At 46.3% G+C, this 18,737-nt stretch overlaps 1 protein-coding gene across 3 annotated transcripts in view; it reads left to right on the top strand.

Annotated features, from left to right (window-relative positions):
* TRIM55 (tripartite motif containing 55) overlaps window positions 1–18,737 on the top strand; it is a 186,300-nt gene that overhangs the window by 38,483 nt on the left and 129,080 nt on the right. For all 3 annotated transcript variants that reach the window (XM_040432405.1, XM_040432403.1, XM_040432404.1), the window contains exon 3: window positions 18,427–18,592. In XM_040432405.1, the coding sequence (XP_040288339.1) occupies window positions 18,427–18,592 (166 nt within the window). The remainder of the gene's footprint in view (window positions 1–18,426; window positions 18,593–18,737) is intronic.

Raw genomic sequence — 18,737 nt, 5'->3', positions numbered from 1 at the left:
CCTTAAATGTCAAAAAATGCTTACGGTCCCCTGAAAAACAATCCGGCAACTTAACATGAGATTCAAGATTCTGAAAGGAGGAGGTCGCTGTATGTGGTGTTTGAAGCAACTCCTGTTGCTGTAGTCACTCTGCCAATTCCTGCACCAGTTGGGCGAGACTCTGTACTGTATCCATAAGGACCTGTATAGCGTCCATGGTTTAGGTAAGGCCTGTGATTCTGTCACGTATAGATAGGGATAAGTGCAGCCCTACTCAACCCCCACACCTCTGTCCCTACCTACTTGCACGGTGCATCCTAACCGACGGGGTACAACTGGGCGGCAGTCCCTAGCTTGCGTACCTGCAGGGGCCTAAAGGAAGGAACAATAAAGGGAGGGAACAAAAGACACAGACAGAAAACACAGAAGCGAAGGCTTCCCAGGACGGGTAAGAACCGCAACCAGAGTCAAATACAAGCCGAGGTCAGGAACCAGGAGATCGCGTCAGTACCAGGGGTATCACAAGGTCAAAAGTCAAATACAAGCCGAGGTCAGGAGCCAAGAGATCGCATCAGTACCAGGGGTATCACAAGGTCAAAAGTCAAATACAAGCCGAGGTCAAACAAAGGAAGTCACACATGCAGGGAATGCTAGTGAGGTAGCAAGACCAATCACAGGCAACCTGTGGCCAGCAGGTTACCTGTTTAAATAGGTCTTATTAATGGGTCACGTGACGTGGCCAGCGTCACGTGACCCGTGTCCAGCACATCAATACACCTGAGCGCCAACTCATTGCCATCGGCGCTCAGTTCCCCTCCTGCTCGTTGTCTAGGGGGTGAAGGACACCGGCCACGCTGAGGAAGCGTGCGCGGCCGGGTCCTCTCCACCACCTTGTTACCATGGAGACGTATAGGATGCCGGCGGCGCTGCAGGGAGAGACCGCGCCACTGGCTCTCCGTTACAATTCTTTACTGTAAGGGCGGGTTAACATCAAGTTTTATGCCTCCATTTGATGTATACAAAAACGCAGCACACCACGTTCTCTTCATGTATCCTGCACAGTCTGGTAACAAAAACATATCCTTTTTTTAATAATAAAAACAAGTATATATTTTTTTTACAATGAAACTCTATGGTGAACAGATGCCACTGTATGGCATCAGTCTGAGGCATCCGTTTAACGAGTCTGTTTTTTGTATATGTTAAATGGATGGAAAAAACTTGGTGATGTGAATAGGGATGAGCGAACCCGAACTGTATAGTTCGGGTTCGTACCGAATTTTGGGGTGTCCGTAACACGGACCCGAACCCGAACTTTTTCGTAAAAGTCTGGGTTCGGGTTCGGTGTTCGGCGCTTTTTGAAAGGCTGCAAAGCAGCCAATCAACAAGCGTCATACTACTTGGCCCAAGAGGCCATCACAGCCATGCCTACTATTGGCATGGCTGTGATTGGCCAGTGCACCATGTGACCCAGCCTCTATTTAAGCTGGAGTCACGTAGCGCCGCACGTCACTCTGCTATGATCAGTATAGGGAGAGGTTGCAGCTGCGACGCTAGGGCGAGATTAGGCAGATTAACTCCTCCAAAAGACTTCATTCTGTGATCGATCTGCAGCTGTGGATCATTGAAGTGCTATTATTGACTTGCTCACTTTTTTGAGGCTGCCCAGAGCGTTTTTAGATAACTTTTTTTCTGGGGTGATCGGCGGCCATTTTGTGACTTGTGGTGCGCCAGCACGAGCTATCATCGATTTTGTGGTTATTTTGTGCTATATCCTACATCAGCTGCAGGCTGAGCCTGTGTCACCGAAGTGCATTTAACCATCAACAGTCTGGTTATTTTTTGGCCATATACTACATCAGCTGCAGGCTGAGCCTGTGTCACCCAAGTGCATTTAACCATCAACAGTCTGATTATTTTTTGGCCATATACTACATCAGCTGCAGGCTGAGCCTGTGTCACCCAAGTGCATTTAACCATCAACAGTCTGATTATTTTTTGGCCATATACTACATCTGGTGCAGGCTGAGCCTGTGTCACCCAAGTGCATTTAACCATCAACAGTGTGGTTATTTTTTGGCCATATATTACATCAGGGGCAAGTTGAGCCTGTCACCCAGCGCCTAAAAAATAGACCTGACATTTCTATTCAACCAAATCTGTACTGTTTTAGCTGGTCAAGTTATTTGTATTGACCGTAAAAGCACAATTTTTGTTCTGGGTTGAAAAAGCATTCCCAAATTTCCCATTCTCAAAATAACTAGTTTCTGGTATTTGAGGCCTACTTAAAATCTATCCCAAAAAGAAAATCTTACATTGAAGGTATTGATAGTGTCATTCAGAAAAACCTAAGACACACGCTAGCGTGCTGATAGAAGTGTCATTCTGTGATTAAACCTATACCTGTCACACAGCGCAAAAAAAAACAGGTCTCACATCTCTATTCAACCAAATCTGCACTGTTTTTGCTGGTCAAGTTATTTGTAGTGACCGAAAAAGCAGAATTTTTGTTCTGGGTTGAAAAAGCATTCCCAAATTTCCCATTCTCAAAATAACTAGTTTCTGGTATTTGAGGCCTACTTGAAATCTATCCCAAAAAGAAAATCTTACATTGAAGGTATTGATAGTGTCATTCAGAAAAACCTAAGACACACGCTAGCGTGCTGATAGAAGTGTCATTTTGTGATTAAACCTATACCTGTCACACAGCGCAAAAAAAAACAGGTCTCACTTCTCTATTCAACCAAATCTGCACTGTTTTTGCTGGTCAAGTTATTTGTAGTGACCGTAAAAGCAGACTTTTTGTTCTGGGTTGAAAAAGCATTCCCAAATTTGCCATTCTCAAAATTGTGGTGAACGGGAACAATGAGGAAAACATCTAATAAGGGACGCGGACGTGGACATGGTCGTGGTGGTGTTAGTGGACCCTCTGGTGCTGGGAGAGGACGTGGCCGTTCTGCCACAGCCACACGTCCTAGTGAACCAACTACCTCAGGTCCCAGTAGCCAGCAGAATTTACAGCGATATTTGGTGGGGCCCAATGCCGTTCTAAGGATGGTAAGGCCTGAGCAGGTACAGGCATTAGTCAATTGGGTGGCCGACAGTGGATCCAGCACGTTCACATTATCTCCCACCCAGTCTTCTGCAGAAAGCGCACAGATGGCGCATGAAAACCAAGCCCATCGGTCTGTCACATCACCCCCATGCATATCAGGGAAACTGTCTGAGCCTCAAGATATGCAGCAGTCTCTTATGCTGTTTGAAGACTCTGCTGCCAGGGTTTCCCAAGGGCATCCACCTAGCCCTTCCCCAGGGGTGGAAGAGATAGAATGCACTAACGCACAACCACTTATTTTTCCTGATGATGAGGACATGGGAATACCACCTCAGCACGTCTCTGATGATGACGAAACACAGGTGCCAACTGCTGCGTCTTTCTGCAGTGTGCAGACTGAACAGGAGGTCAGGGATCAAGACTGGGTGGAAGACGATGCAGGGGACGATGAGGTCCTAGACCCCACATGGAAGGAAGGTCGTGCCACTGACTTTCACAGTTCGGAGGAAGAGGCAGTGGTGAGACCGAGCCAACAGCGTAGCAAAAGAGGGAGCAGTGGGCAAAATCAGAACACCCGCCGCCAAGAGACTCCGCCTGCTACTGACCGCCGCCATCTGGGACCGAGCACCCCAAAGGCAGCTTCAAGGAGTTCCCTGGCATGGCACTTCTTCAAACAATGTGCTGACGACAAGACCCGAGTGGTTTGCACGCTGTGCCATCAGAGCCTGAAGCGAGGCATTAACGTTCTGAACCTTAGCACAACCTGCATGACCAGGCACCTGCATGCAAAGCATGAACTGCAGTGGAGTAAACACCTTAAAAACAAGGAAGTCACTCAGGCTCCCCCTGCTACCTCTTCTGCTGCTGCCGCCTCGGCCTCTTCTGCTGCTGCCGCCGCCTCGGCCTCTTCTGCTGCTGCTGCCACCGCCTCGGCCTCTTCCTCCGCCTCTGGAGGAACGTTGGCACCTGCCGCCCAGCAAACATGGGATGTACCACCAACACCACCACCTGCGTCACCAAGCATCTCAACCATGTCACACGGCAGCGTTTAGCTCTCCATCTCACAAACATTTGAGAGAAAGCGTAAATTCCCACCTAGCCACCCTCGATCCCTGGCCCTGAATGCCAGCATTTCTAAACTACTGGCCTATGAAATGCTGTCATTTAGGCTGGTGTACACAGACAGCTTCAAACAGCTCATGTCACTTGCTGTCCCACAGTATGTTGTTCCCAGCCGCCACTACTTCTCCAAGAGAGCCGTGCCTTCCCTGCACAAACAAGTGTCCGATAAAATCAAGTGTGCACTGCGCAACGCCATCTGTGGCAAGGTCCACCTAACCACAGATACGTCGACCAGTAAGCACGGCCAGGGACGCTATATCTCCCTAACTGCACACTGGGTAAATGTAGTTGCGGCCTGGCTCCAGGCGGAGAGCTGTTTGGCGCACGTCCTTCCGCCGCCAAGGATCGCAGGGCAACATTCTTTGCCTCCTGTCTCCTCCTCCTCCTACTCAGCTTCCTCCTCCTCTTCTTCCACCTGCTCATCCAGTCAGCCACACACCTTCACCACCAACTTCAGCACAGCACGGGGTAAACGTCAGCAGGCCATTCTGAAACTCATATGTTTGGGGGACAGGCCCCACACCGCACAGGAGTTGTGGCGGGGTATAGAACAACAGACCGACGAGTGGTTGCTGCCGGTGAGCCTCAAGCCCAGCCTGGTTGTGTGCGATAATGGGCAAAATCTCGTTGCAGCTCTGGGACTAGCCGGTTTGACGCACATCCCTTGCCTGGCGCATGTGCTGAATTTGGTGGTGCAGAAGTTCATTCGCAACTACCCCGACATGTCAGAGCTGCTGCATAAAGTGCGGGCCGTCTGTTCGTGCTTCCGGCGTTCACACCCTGCCGCTGCTCGCCTGTCTGCGCTACAGCGTAACTTCGGCCTTCCCGCTCACCGCCTCATATGCGACGTGCCCACCAGGTGGAACTCCACCTTGCATATGCTGGACAGACTGTGCGAGCAGCAGCAGGCCATAGTGGAGTTTCAGCTGCAGCACGCACGGGTCAGTCGCACTGTGGATCAGACCCACTTCACCACCAATGACTGGGCCTCCATGCGAGACCTGTGTGCCCTGTTGCGCTGTTTCGAGTACTCCACCAACATGGCCAGTGGCGATGACGCCGTTATCAGCGTTACAATACCACTTCTATGTCTCCTTGAGAAAACACTTAGGGCGATGATGGAAGAGGAGGTGACCCAGGAGAAGGAGGAGGAAGAGGGGTCATTTTTAGCACTTTCAGGCCAGTCTCTTCGAAGTGACTCAGAGGGAGGTTTTTTGCAACACCAGAGGCCAGGTACAAATGTGGCCAGACAGGGCCCACTACTGGAGGACGAGGAGGACGAGGATGAGGAGGAGGTGGAGGAGGATGAGGATGAAGCATGTTCACAGCGGGGTGGCACCCAAAGCAGCTCGGGCCCATCACTGGTGCGTGGCTGGGGGGAAACACAGGACGATGACGATACGCCTCCCACAGAGGACAGCTTGTCCTTACCTCTGGGCAGCCTGGCACACATGAGCGACTACATGCTGCAGTGCCTGCGCAACGACAGCAGAGTTGCCCACATTTTAACGTGTGCGGACTACTGGGTTGCCACCCTGCTGGATCCCCGGTACAAAGACAATGTGCCCACCTTACTTCCTACACTGGAGCGTGATAGGAAGATGCGCGAGTACAAGCGCACGTTGGTAGACGCGCTACTGAGAGCATTCCCAAATGTCACAGGGGAACCAGTGGAAGCCCAAGGCGAAGGCAGAGGAGGAGCAAGAGGTCGCCAACGCAGCTGTGTCACGCCCAGCTCCTCTGAGGGCAGGGTTAGCATGGCAGAGATGTGGAAAAGTTTTGTCAACACGCCACAGCTAAGTGCACCACCACCTGATACGGAACGTGTTAGCAGGAGGCAACATTTCACTAACATGGTGGAACAGTACCTGTGCACACCCCTCCACGTACTGACTGATGGTTCGGCCCCATTCAACTTCTGGGTCTCCAAATTGTCCACGTGGCCAGAGCTAGCCTTTTATGCCTTGGAGGTGCTGGCCTGCCCGGCGGCCAGCGTTTTGTCTGAACGTGTATTCAGCACGGCAGGGGGCGTCATTACAGACAAACGCAGCCGCCTGTCTACAGCCAATGTGGACAAGCTGACGTTCATAAAAATGAACCAGGCATGGATCCCACAGGACCTGTCCATCCCTTGTGCAGATTAGATATTAACTACCTCCCCTTAACAATATATTATTCTACTCCAGGGCACTTCCTCATTCAATACTATTTTTAATTTCATTTTACCATTATATTGCGGGGCAACCCAAAGTTGAATGAACCTCTCCTCTGTCTGGGGCCAGATTCTCTGTTACGGGACCTCTCTCCTCTGCCTGGGTGCCTGGGCCTAAATGTGTGACAGTGGCCTGTTCCAGTGGTGGGTGACGTGAAGCCTGATTCTCTGCTATGACATGAATACACATTCTGCGCTGACATAAGGCCAGATTCTCTGTTACGGGACCTCTCTCCTCTGCCTGGGTGCCTGGGCCTAAATGTGTGACAGTGGCCTGTTCCAGTGGTGGGTGACGTGAAGCCTGATTCTCTGCTATGACATGAAGACAGATTCTGCGCTGACATAAGGCCAGATTCTCTGTTACGGGACCGCTCTCCTCTGTCTGGGTGCCGGGGCCTAAATGTGTGACAGTGGCCTGTTCCAGTGGTGGGTGACGTGAAGCCTGATTCTCTGCTATGACATGAAGACAGATTCTGCACTGACATAAGGCCAGATTCTCTGTTACGGGACCGCTCTCCTCTGTCTGGGTGCCGGGGCCTAAATGTGTGACAGTGGCCTGTTCCAGTGGTGGGTGACGTGAAGCCTGATTCTCTGCTATGACATGAAGACAGATTCTGCGCTGACATAAGGCCAGATTCTCTGTTACGGGACCGCTCTCCTCTGTCTGGGTGCCGGGGCCTAAATGTGTGACAGTGGCCTGTTCCAGTGGTGGGTGACGTGAAGCCTGATTCTCTGCTATGACATGAAGACAGATTCTGCGCTGACATAAGGCCAGATTCTCTGTTACGGGACCGCTCTCCTCTGTCTGGGTGCCGGGGCCTAAATGTGTGACAGTGGCCTGTTCCAGTGGTGGGTGACGTGAAGCCTGATTCTCTGCTAAGACATGAATACAGATTCTGCGCTGACATAAGGCCAGATTCTCTGTTACGGGACCTCTCTCCTCTGCCTGGGTGCCTGGGCCTAAATGTGTGACAGTGGCCTGTTCCAGTGGTGGGTGACGTGAAGCCTGATTCTCTGCTATGACATGAAGACAGATTCTGCGCTGACATAAGGCCAGATTCTCTGTTACGGGACCGCTCTCCTCTGTCTGGGTGCCGGGGCCTAAATGTGTGACAGTGGCCTGTTCCAGTGGTGGGTGACGTGAAGCCTGATTCTCTGCTATGACATGAATACAGATTCTGTGCTGACATAAGGCCAGATTCTCTGTTACGGGACCTCTCTCCTCTGCCTAGGTGCCTGGGCCTAAATGTGTGACAGTGGCCTGTTCCAGTGGTGGGTGACGTGAAGCCTGATTCTCTGCTATGACATGAAGACAGATTCTGCGCTGACATAAGGCCAGATTCTCTGTTACGGGACCGCTCTCCTCTGTCTGGGTGCCTGGGCCTAAATGTGTGACAGTGGCCTGTTCCAGTGGTGGGTGACGTGAAGCCTGATTCTCTGCTATGACATGAATACACATTCTGCACTGACATAAGGCCAGATTCTCTGTTACGGGACCTCTCTCCTCTGCCTGGGTGCCTGGGCCTAAATGTGTGACAGTGGCCTGTTCCAGTGGTGGGTGACATGAAGCCTGATTCTCTGCTATGACATGAAGACAGATTCTGCGCTGACATAAGGCCAGATTCTCTGTTACGGGACCTCTCTCCTCTGCCTGGGTGCCTGGGCCTAAATGTGTGACAGTGGCCTGTTCCAGTGGTGGGTGACGTGAAGCCTGATTCTCTGCTATGACATGAAGACAGATTCTGCGCTGACATAAGGCCAGATTCTTTGTTACGGGACCGCTCTCCTCTGTCTGGGTGCCGGGGCCTAAATGTGTGACAGTGGCCTGTTCCAGTGGTGGGTGACGTGAAGCCTGATTCTCTGCTATGACATGAAGACAGATTCTGCGCTGACATAAGGCCAGATTCTCTGTTACGGGACCGCTCTCCTCTGTCTGGGTGCCGGGGCCTAAATGTGTGACAGTGGCCTGTTCCAGTGGTGGGTGACGTGAAGCCTGATTCTCTGCTATGACATGAAGACAGATTCTGCGCTGACATAAGGCCAGATTCTCTGTTACGGGACCGCTCTCCTCTGTCTGGGTGCCGGGGCCTAAATGTGTGACAGTGGCCTGTTCCAGTGGTGGGTGACGTGAAGCCTGATTCTCTGCTATGACATGAAGACTGATTCTGTGCTGACATGAAGCCAGATTCTCTGCTATGTCATGAAGAGACTGATTCTGTGCTGACATGAAGCCAGATTCTTTGCTATGGCATGAAGAGACTGATTCTCTGCTGACGTGAAGCCAGATTCTCTGCTATGGGACCTCTGTCCAATTGATATTGGTTCATTTTTATTTTTTTAATTTTTATTTTAATTCATTTCCCTATCCACATTTGTTTGCAGGGGATTTACCTACATGTTGCTGCCTTTTGCAGCCCTCTAGCTCTTTCCTAGGCTGTTTTACAGCCTTTTTAGTGCCCAAAAGTTCGGGTCCCGACTTCAATGGGGTTCGGGTTCGGGACGAAGTTCGGTTCGGGTTCGGATCCCGAACCCGAACATTTACGGGAAGTTCGGCCGAACTTCTCGAACCCGAACATCCAGGTGTTCGCTCAACTCTAGATGTGAACCCTGCCTAAGAGTTGTGAGACTATGAAACTCTCTGCCTGAGGAGGTGGTGATGGTAAATTTACTAAAAGAGTTCAGGAGGGGCCTGGATGTATTTCTGAAGTGTAATAATATTACAGGCTATAGTTACTAGATTTCTGGAGAAGCATGGTTGATTGAAGGATTTTTTCCCCTAAAATAAGGGATATTGGTATCCACCTGACAGTTTCTTTTGCCTTCCTCTGGATCAACTTGCAGGATAACAGGCTGAACTTGATGGACTGATGTCTTTTTTCAGCCTTACAAACTATGTTACGATGTTACATGGCACCAAAAACCATTCTAGCAAAATGGGTCTTTCAAAATCCATATGTTGCTCCTTCCCCTCTGAGCCCTGAAGTGTGCCCATACAGCATTTAAAACCACATATGGGATGTTTCTGTAAACTGCAGAATCAAGGTAATAAATATTGAGGTTTGTTTTGCTGTTAATCAGTGGTGTGTTACGGGAAAAAATAGATTAAAATAAAAAAAATCTGCAAAAAAGTAAAATTTCACTTCCATTTTCCTTTAAAGAAGTTATCCAGTAATTTATATTGATGACCTATTCTCTGAATAGGCCATCAATATCAGATTATAGGGAGTCCATCACCCGGGACCCCCACTGATCATCTGTTAGAAGAGGCTGGCACTCTGTGAGTGCCGCGGCCTCATCCTAGGCCTCGTGACATCACCGTACATCTGTCACATGGCCTAGTTGCAGCTCAGCCCTATTAAAGTCAATGGGGCTGAGCTTCAATAACAAGCACTACCACTATACAATGTGCAGCACCAGGGGCATAGCTAAAGGCTCATGGGCCCTGGTGCAAGAGTTCAGCTTGGGCCCCCCTTCACTCTGCGTTGGTGCACCTAGCTTTTTCGCTGCCTGAGGCAAATATTGAAACGCCAGTCCTACTGTTAAAGGGGTTGTCCTCTTTTTACTACTGATTACTTATCCTCAGAATAGGTCATCAATATATGAATGGCTGGTGTCCTCCGGCACCCCCAACGATCAGCTGTTTGAATAGAGGACAGCGCTCATATGAGAGCTGCTTTCTCTGTTCTGTTCACCTGCTCGCCATAGCATTTGCAGTGATGAGCAGGTAAACAGGGCAGAGAAGGCAGCGCTCATACAAAAAAAAAAGCGGACAACCCCTTTAAAGACATACTTGGAAAACATTACATACAGCGCTACCGAACATAAAGGGTAACACAGCGTAAACATACAGTATGTACCTCTTACGTCTCCTCTTTGATGTAGATATTCTCTTTCCTCTTGTTCTTCTGTTAGACCAGACTACCATGGTGGCTTCTTTCAGCCGTGCCTCATCACTGCAGAGTTTAACAGACATCTTATTTTCCTACTTTTCCATCATCCTTCCGCCTTCTTAACACCCAATACTGTGTCCACTGTGCTCCCCAATACTTTCCTGCAGAAACAGTCCCCCTGAAAATACTGGTACCACACAGATACACAGTACAAAAACACCCCTTTATATTGTGTGCTAGTACAAAAAAATCCCCCCTTCCTTTCAGATCAGACCCCCATATAAAACCCTAAATGAGATCCCCCCATCTCAGACCAAATCCCATTTAGACCTCTATGTCAGACCCAATATAAGAGCCCAGTTTTAAACCTCAGATCAGACCCCCATTAGACCTCCATGTAAGACCCCGACCCAATATCAGACCTCCACCTCCAGACCCACATATCAGACCTCTAGACTCCCACTAGACCTCCATACCACCCACATATCAGACCTCCAGACTCCCGCTAGACCTCCAGACCCACATATCAGACCTCCAGACTCCCACTAGACCTCCAGACCCCCACTAGACCTCCAGACTCCCACTAGACCTCCAGACACCCATATCTGACCCCCATTAGACTTCCAGACCCCCATTAGACATCTCCAGACCCCCAAGTCACACCTCCTGACCCCCTAGTCAGACCTCCAGACCCCCCATAGACCACTCCAGACCTCCATTTGACCTCTCCAGACCCCCCATTAGACTTCCATATCAGACCTCAGATCAGAATGTAAAATAATAAAGTAATTCACCTCTCCTGCCGCCACTCTCCCTGTCCTGGCTGTCTTCTCTTCTCAGGGCCCGCGCTGCAGTCATCTGACCTCATGCAGCGTCAGGTCAGAGTGCGCTCTGTACGTCCTGACTCTGCAGGCAGCCAGGAAACAGCAACTCGGATCCATCTGACAAATGCATTGAAATACCAGATCTGTCTCTCCGGTGTCATCCGGAAAAACGGATCTGATATAAATATATTTTTTGCATTTTTAAAGGACTGCACATGCGCAGACCGGAAAACCAGATCCGTTTTGCCGGAACACTTAATGCCGGATCCGGCACTAATACATTTCAATGGAAATGAATGCCGGATCCGGCATTCAGGCAAGTGTTCAGGACTTTTGGCCGGAGAGAAAACTGCAGCATGCTGAGGTATTTTCTCCGGCCAAAAAACATAAGAGGGACTGAACTGATGCATCCTGATGCATACTGAACGGAATGCAAGAATTCAGAATGCTGTAGAATAAAACTGATCAGTTTTTTTCCGGTATTGATCTCCTGTGATGGAACTTAATACCGGAAAAGAAAAACGCTAGTGTGAAAGTATCCTTAGCCAATTGAGTGGATGTACTGGATGTACTAACAGCCCCAGCACCACAGATATCAGCTCCTTTCTCTTCTTTTGTATATATAGAGCTAAAAAAAAACATTTAGTAACTCTGCCATCATTTAGGGGACCTACCTGCTCAGACCTTGGTTTTTTAGCATTTATATATTTAAATACTTTTTGGGGATTTGTTTTGCTCTCTTTTTCCACCTGGTGTTTGTTTTGTATTTTTGCTAATTTTATCTCCTTTTTACGGATTTTGTTAAGCCCTTTGTAAACTTCAAAGGCTACATCTGACCCCATAGTTTTGTATTTTTTAATGCCCTTTTTTGTAATTTATTGCCCTTTTTACAGTAGCTGTAAGCCATGGGGGGCTATAATTTTAGTCGTTTATACTTGTTCCCTGAAGGAATACATTTTTTTGTGCAATTACTCAATGTGGATTTAAAGCTCTCCCATATATCCTCAGTAGCTGCTTCTAGTCTGTGCCCCGAAATGCTGCCCTCAACGCAGGGAAATTAGCCTTTTTAAAATTCTGTGTTTTTCCTCTGCCTGACAAAGGCAGGGAAATAAAAATTTTGAAAATATCAAATTTTTCCAAGAAATTTTCAAATTTTCTATAAATTTTGATTTTTTTAATAAATAAAGGTAAAAAATATCTACTCATATGTACCATTATCATGAAGTATTATGTGTCACGAGAAAACAAACACAGGATCGGTTGGATAAGTAAGAGCATTACAAAGTTATTACCACATTAAAATTAGAAAAAATAGGCTCTGTCAGAAAGGTAAAAAAAGACTGTTTCAGGGAGGAGTTAGGCTACTTTCACACTTGCGGCAGGACGGATCCGACAGGCTGTTCACCATGTCGGATCCGTCCTGCGGCTATTTCGGCGAAATACTACATATATATACTACAAAGAAAAAATGTGGGTGATTGAGTCATCACAACCCTGTATGTGGTGCACATCACTATGGCGAAATACATATACAAACGCAAAATACAAATGTGATAGCACTCTGCAACCAGCATTCTGCCCTGCCTCTATGCTGGATGAGTCATTGGTGTACATTTTGGCCAGATGTGTGGCTATCATGGCTCATAAACAGGTAGGAACTGGTGTTAGGGACCACTCCATAGAGGCGACCTTGACGTGGTGAGTGGCTTATTACGCTTTGGCCAAAATGTACACCAATGTCTCATCCAGCATAGAGGCAGGGCAGAATGCTGGTTGCAGAGTGCTATCACATTTGTATTTTGCGTTTGTATATGTATTTCGCCATAGTGATGTGCACCACATACAGGGTTGTGCTGACTCAATCACCCACATTTTTTCTTTGCAGTATATATTGGAGGCGTGGCGATCTCCATGCAGTCATGCACACCTGACCAGTCAATCTGTCCTGGAGGCTGGTTTTAAAGTCAGTATAAAACTGAGTCTGCTTATATAGAACCTACCAGTAGCCATTTGGCTCCAGGAGAAGTATATGGTGGGCTCAGCATGCATGTTGGTACTTGCATCCCTGGATCCGATGAAAGCTGTAATGGCACCGGACGGGGTTAAAAGCAGAGTGTGCTTGGCGTGCATGCTGACCTGCATTACCTGGACTTTGTGTGGCTATCATGGCCCATAAACAGGTAGGAACTAGTGTTAGGGACCACTCCATAGAGGCGAACTTGACGTGGTGAGTGGCTTATTACGCTTTGGCCAAAATGTACACCAATGTCTCATCCAGCATAAAGGCAGGGCAGAATGCTGGTTGCAGAGTGCTATCACATTTTTATTTTGCGTTTGTATATGTATTTCGCCATAGTGATGTGCACCACATACAGGGTTGTGCTGACTCAATCACCCACATTTTATCTACAGATGTAGTAGAGTTAACACACATGCTTTATAAGACGTGTTATCTAAACTAAATGCGTTAAGCAAACACCTTTAATTGCTTTTCAATGTCGTTTGTTTTAAGATAACGCGATGAGTTAAGAAATTTGAGTTGAGTTTGTGTGTTAACCCTGCTACATCTGTATCTATCTATCTATCTATCTATCTATCTCTCCTATCTATCTCTCCTATCTATCTCTCCTATCTATCTCTCCTATCTATCTCATATCTATCTATCTATGTAAAAGTATAACCTTAAATAAAAGAAAATACATATGAAATCTTAAAAGGGTTTTCCAGGATTTTAATATTTATGTCCTAGCTTCAAGAGAGGCCATCAATATATAATCAGCAGGGACCTGACACCCTACATCCTCGCAGATCTGCTGTGTCACAAAAACTACACAGACAAAGCCGGTAACGGCAGACTGCTCCTATTGAAGTGAACAGGAGCATAACTGCAGTTATCAGCTCCGTCCACTACACAACGCACAGAGCCATGTACTTCTGGTGCCAACTTTCAGCGTCCATGCTACTCCAAAACAATTGATCAGCGGGATGTGCGGTGTCGGATCTCCACTGATCAGATATTAAAGGCTTATCATGAAAATAGGCCCTCAATATTAAAATCCTGAAAAAACGCGTTTAGGTAAAATTTGTGATTTCATTTTTGGCTTTCAATTTGGCTTTCATTTTTCAAGAGCGGAATATAAAATGAAAGCAGTACTTTGATTAGTTGCTATGGCCAACAAAGACAAGTTTTTTAGTCAGTTTCATTGGGCCTAATTTATCATGTATTTTTGCAAGTGTTCTGGAGAGAAAAAACTCAAACCTGTGACTTTTTCAGCACCTCTTGCACGAAAGTCTTGACAAGTGGCGTTTCTCCGCTGCCTTTGCGACTTGCCCAAAAAGGGTTTGTGTTGAGGGCAGGGAGAGGCGAGGCCAGCGGCCTTGCCACATTTATGTTCTTTTACGCCAGTTTTCTGGAGTAGGAGACAGAAATCTACAGTAGGCCAAGGGCTGGCATAGATTTCAGCTCTGGCGCACAGACTGCCAAAGGCTGTGCCTAATTTATGATGAAGCGTAAGCCTCGTCATAAATTAGGCTCAGCCTCTGGCTCAAAGATTGGCGTATGTCACCAGTCTGTGATAAATGAGGATCAGGGTCCATTCACATGTCAGTAGGTGTTTTGCTGTACGCAAATTGAGGATCCACAAAACACGGACACCGGCAATGTGCGTTTCGCAATTCGCGGACCGCACATCGCCGGCACTATAATAGAAAATGCCTTTTCTTGTCTGCAGGTGCGGACAAGAATAGGACATGTTCTATTTTTTTCGGGAATGGAATTGCGGATCAGGAAAGGCGGATCTGGAAATGCAGATCCGGAAAGGTGGATGCGGGCAGCAAATAGTGTGCTGTCAGCATCTGTTTCGGCCCCATAATTGCGGAACGGATCCGGACCATTCATATGGACGTGTGAATGGACCCTCATTGTGTTGATAGTAAAGAAAGGGACTCAAGACAAATTTGTGAGGGGGCTCAATATCACATACTCAGGTGGGGTACACTAGCATGGACAACTGGCAAATCTTCATGACATAGGTTCAGGTATTCCAGTGATATCACTATCGCAAAATTCATTTTCTTTGGTAGGCCCTTTATAATCTTTTATGTTTTTCTTTTATTGATCATACCTTATTTTTTTTTATATATATCTTTATTAGAATAAGACATGTACAAACCATTTTCGATTTCATACAAAATTACAATATAAACTTATTATAGTTTTAACTCCCCCATAACCAGCCATTTCCCACCACTCCCTACCCTTGTGATGGGTCTCAGAACCCTCTATCATCCCAATACAGGCAACAGCAAAAAAAGTAAAGAAAGACTAAGGAAGAGAATAAGAGAAGTCATGGGAAGTGGAAACATAAAATTGGCCTCCCATATCTTAGTCCAATTCTCCTGACTATTTCTTTGCTTATATAGGACATTCTCATAGTTTTTAACCCTATTAACCAGGTTTATTCAAGTGTTCAAATTTGGAACATTTCGTGAAAACCAGGCTCGAGTGATCAATAGTCTCGCCAAGAACAGTATTCTATTCAAAAGAATCTTTTTATATTTATGGCAATTTACCTTAGAGAGATCACTCAATATCCAACATTCAACCATAAACGGAATCGAGAGTCTCATATTATGAGTAACAAAGTTATTAATCGCATTCCAGTATTCTTTTAGTTCTGGACAAGACTAGAGCATGTGTAGGTGATCAGCCCTAGAAAAGTCACACCGTGGACACTTAGAATTATCTCTTAACCCACATTTATTAAGCCATAAAGGCGTAACATATACCGTATTTTTCACCCTATAAGATGAAGTAAGTGCGTCTTATGGAGTGAATATAGGGAAAAAAACATGTCCAGAATTACAGTAGTGTACTTCCGCGCTGCGATGATAAAAGGGCCGGCCGCGCTGCTGGTGCTTTGCGATTGCTGAAGGAGACGGACGCGCTGCGGGTATTCAGTGGCAGGAACCGGGCGCCGCTGTGATACAGGGGCTAGTCGCCTCTGCGTGCTGTCTGTGGAAGGGACCGGCCGGCCTCCGCAAGTGCTGTTATGGAGGAGGGAGGGGAAGGAAAGTTGAGGAGCGCAGGCACAGGCAGATGAGGGGCGGAGCAGGCTTCCCTGTCACACATTCTTGCTCCGCCTCTCAGTCGTCACACTGCCTGCTCCTGACTATGTGCTCCTGGCTAAGTGCAGAGCTGTGCCCTGACAGAAAGATTCTCTAAGGTAAGCCTAATGACCCCACTGTTAATAAAGTGACCCCCCTAATAAAGTGCCCCCCCTAATAAAGTCACCCCCCCCCCCCCCAATAAAGTGACCCTCCCTAATAAAGTCACCCCCTTATTAATATTAAAATATTGGTCTGTTGTTGGAAATATTTTTTTCCTATTTTCACTCTCTAAAATCTAGGTGCGTCTTATGGACAGGTGCGTCTTATAGGGCGAAAAATACAGTAATCTATGCAAAATATTGAATTGTACCAATACGTGATTCAAATTGTGAGATATTAAACTCAAATTCGCAAATATTTTCCCCCATCCCTCTAATTGGATGCTTGGGCAATCAACTCCCCAGGCCCTTTGTCCTGGTGATTGTATTTTAATAAATAGTGCCTTGAGAATAATTTATACAGATGTGCAATCTTAACCCTCTGATCTAAATTCCCTAACAGATTGTTTAAAGAATTACAAATATCTATCTCCAAAAGTGATTTATTCTTTACACTAAAACATGCCAAACGTAAGCCTAGGCTAAACGATCATACCACTTTAACGCTTGTATTTCCTGTGAATGTCATTGTCTTCATTTGTCTTCAATATGCATAATCTTTTATATATTTTTTAAACATTTCCAGTTTGGCCAATCCATTCAGGAGTTAAGGGTCCCCCAGGGTCAAACTGATTGTGGGTTGGCCCAGCGCTAAGAGTCCTCATGACAAGCTATCATTGCTAAGGGGAATGGCAAAGTATATATTTTTCGCTGCCGATTGGGAGTTAGACATTAACAGATTGAGTTTCAAATACAAACTTGTTATAAATGACCATAAACCAAGTGAGGACCTGGAGAACAACTGGTAAACCTCAAAAAGTCCAAGCACATCGCTGTTAGTACAGACATGGAAGTCTCTACATTAGTAATAATAATAAGCAGTGCACCCTGTGTCAGTGCATCTGCTTTATTCCAAAGGAGCAAACTTCTCACCAACAATGAAGACACTTTCACTTTGCTAGACTCCTTGTAGCGTCCTAGTCCATGTTCCACCCTGTAAACTTCTTTGGATCACCAGAGCACTGTCCCAAGTCACAAGCCAAACATGTAATAAAATAGTAGAAACCATCTCAACATGTTATATACATAACAAACAAGTGTGAAACAACTGAAAATATGTCATATTCTAGGTTCTTCAAAGTAGCCACCTTTTGCTTTGATTACTGCTTTGCACACTCTTGGCATTCTCTTGATGAACTTCAAGAGGTAGTCCCCTGAAATGGTCTTCCAACAGTCTTGAAGGAGTTCCCAGAGATGCTTAGCACGTGTTGGCCCTTTTGCCTTCACTCTGCGGTCCAGCTCACCCCAAACCATCTCGAATGGGTTCAGGTCCGATGACTGTGGAGGCCAGGTCATCTGGCGCAGCACCCCATCACTCTCCTTCATGGTCAAATAGCCCTTACTTTCAAAGTTTTCCCAATTTTTCGGCTGACTGACTGACCTTCATTTCTTAAAGTAATGATGGCCACTCGTTTTTCTTTACTTAGCTGCTTTTTTCTTGCCATAATACAAATTCTAACAGTCTATTCAGTAGGACTATCAGCTGTGTATTCGCCTGACTTCTCCTCAACGCAACTGATGGACCTAACCCCATTTATAAGGCAAGAAATCCCACTTATTAAACCTGACAGGGCACACCTGTGAAGTGAAAACCATTTCAGGGGACTACCTCTTAAAGCTCATCAAGAGAATGCCAAGAGTGTGCAAAGCAGTAATCAAAGCAAAAGGTGGCTACTTTGAAGAACCTAGAATATGACATATTTTCAGTTGTTTCACACTTGTTTGTTATGTATATAATTCCACATGTGATGCCTTCAGTGTGAATCTACAATTTTCATAGTCATGAAAATAAAGAAAACTCTTTGAATGAGAAGGTGTGTCCAAACTTTTGGTCTGTACTGTATATATATATACTGTATATCTATATGTTCCTCATACAGTTGTAAATCTCATGGATAATTAGACAACAGCCTATGCAAACATGTATGACAAATATTGTATAATCCGCCCTTAAATATCATGAATATAATAGTACTGGATATAATGCACTAATTTATTTTAAATTGACATTTCACAGGCCCGAAAGAAAATCTAACCAACCAATGTGCGAAGAACACGAAGAAGAAAAAATTAACATTTACTGTCTGACTTGTGAGGTGCCAACATGTTCCATGTGTAAAGTATTTGGAGCTCACAAAAATTGTGAAGTAGCCCCTCTTTCTCACGTTTTCCAGGGTCAAAAGGTAATGTTACTAGAAATTTGTTTTTATTCTACAAATCTGTTGTTTCATAGACTTGTAATATTGTAAAGACTATAGCTACTATACTACACTATAGACACTATAGCCTAGGTTTGTAATGCTGTGGTTTTCTCTAGTGACAGATCTA

Source organism: Bufo bufo, chromosome 5 (genome assembly GCF_905171765.1).
Source record: "Bufo bufo chromosome 5, aBufBuf1.1, whole genome shotgun sequence".
Lineage (NCBI taxonomy): Eukaryota > Metazoa > Chordata > Amphibia > Anura > Bufonidae > Bufo > Bufo bufo.
Note: the sequence above shows the minus strand (reverse complement) of the source record. Positions and strands in the feature narration are given on the sequence as shown.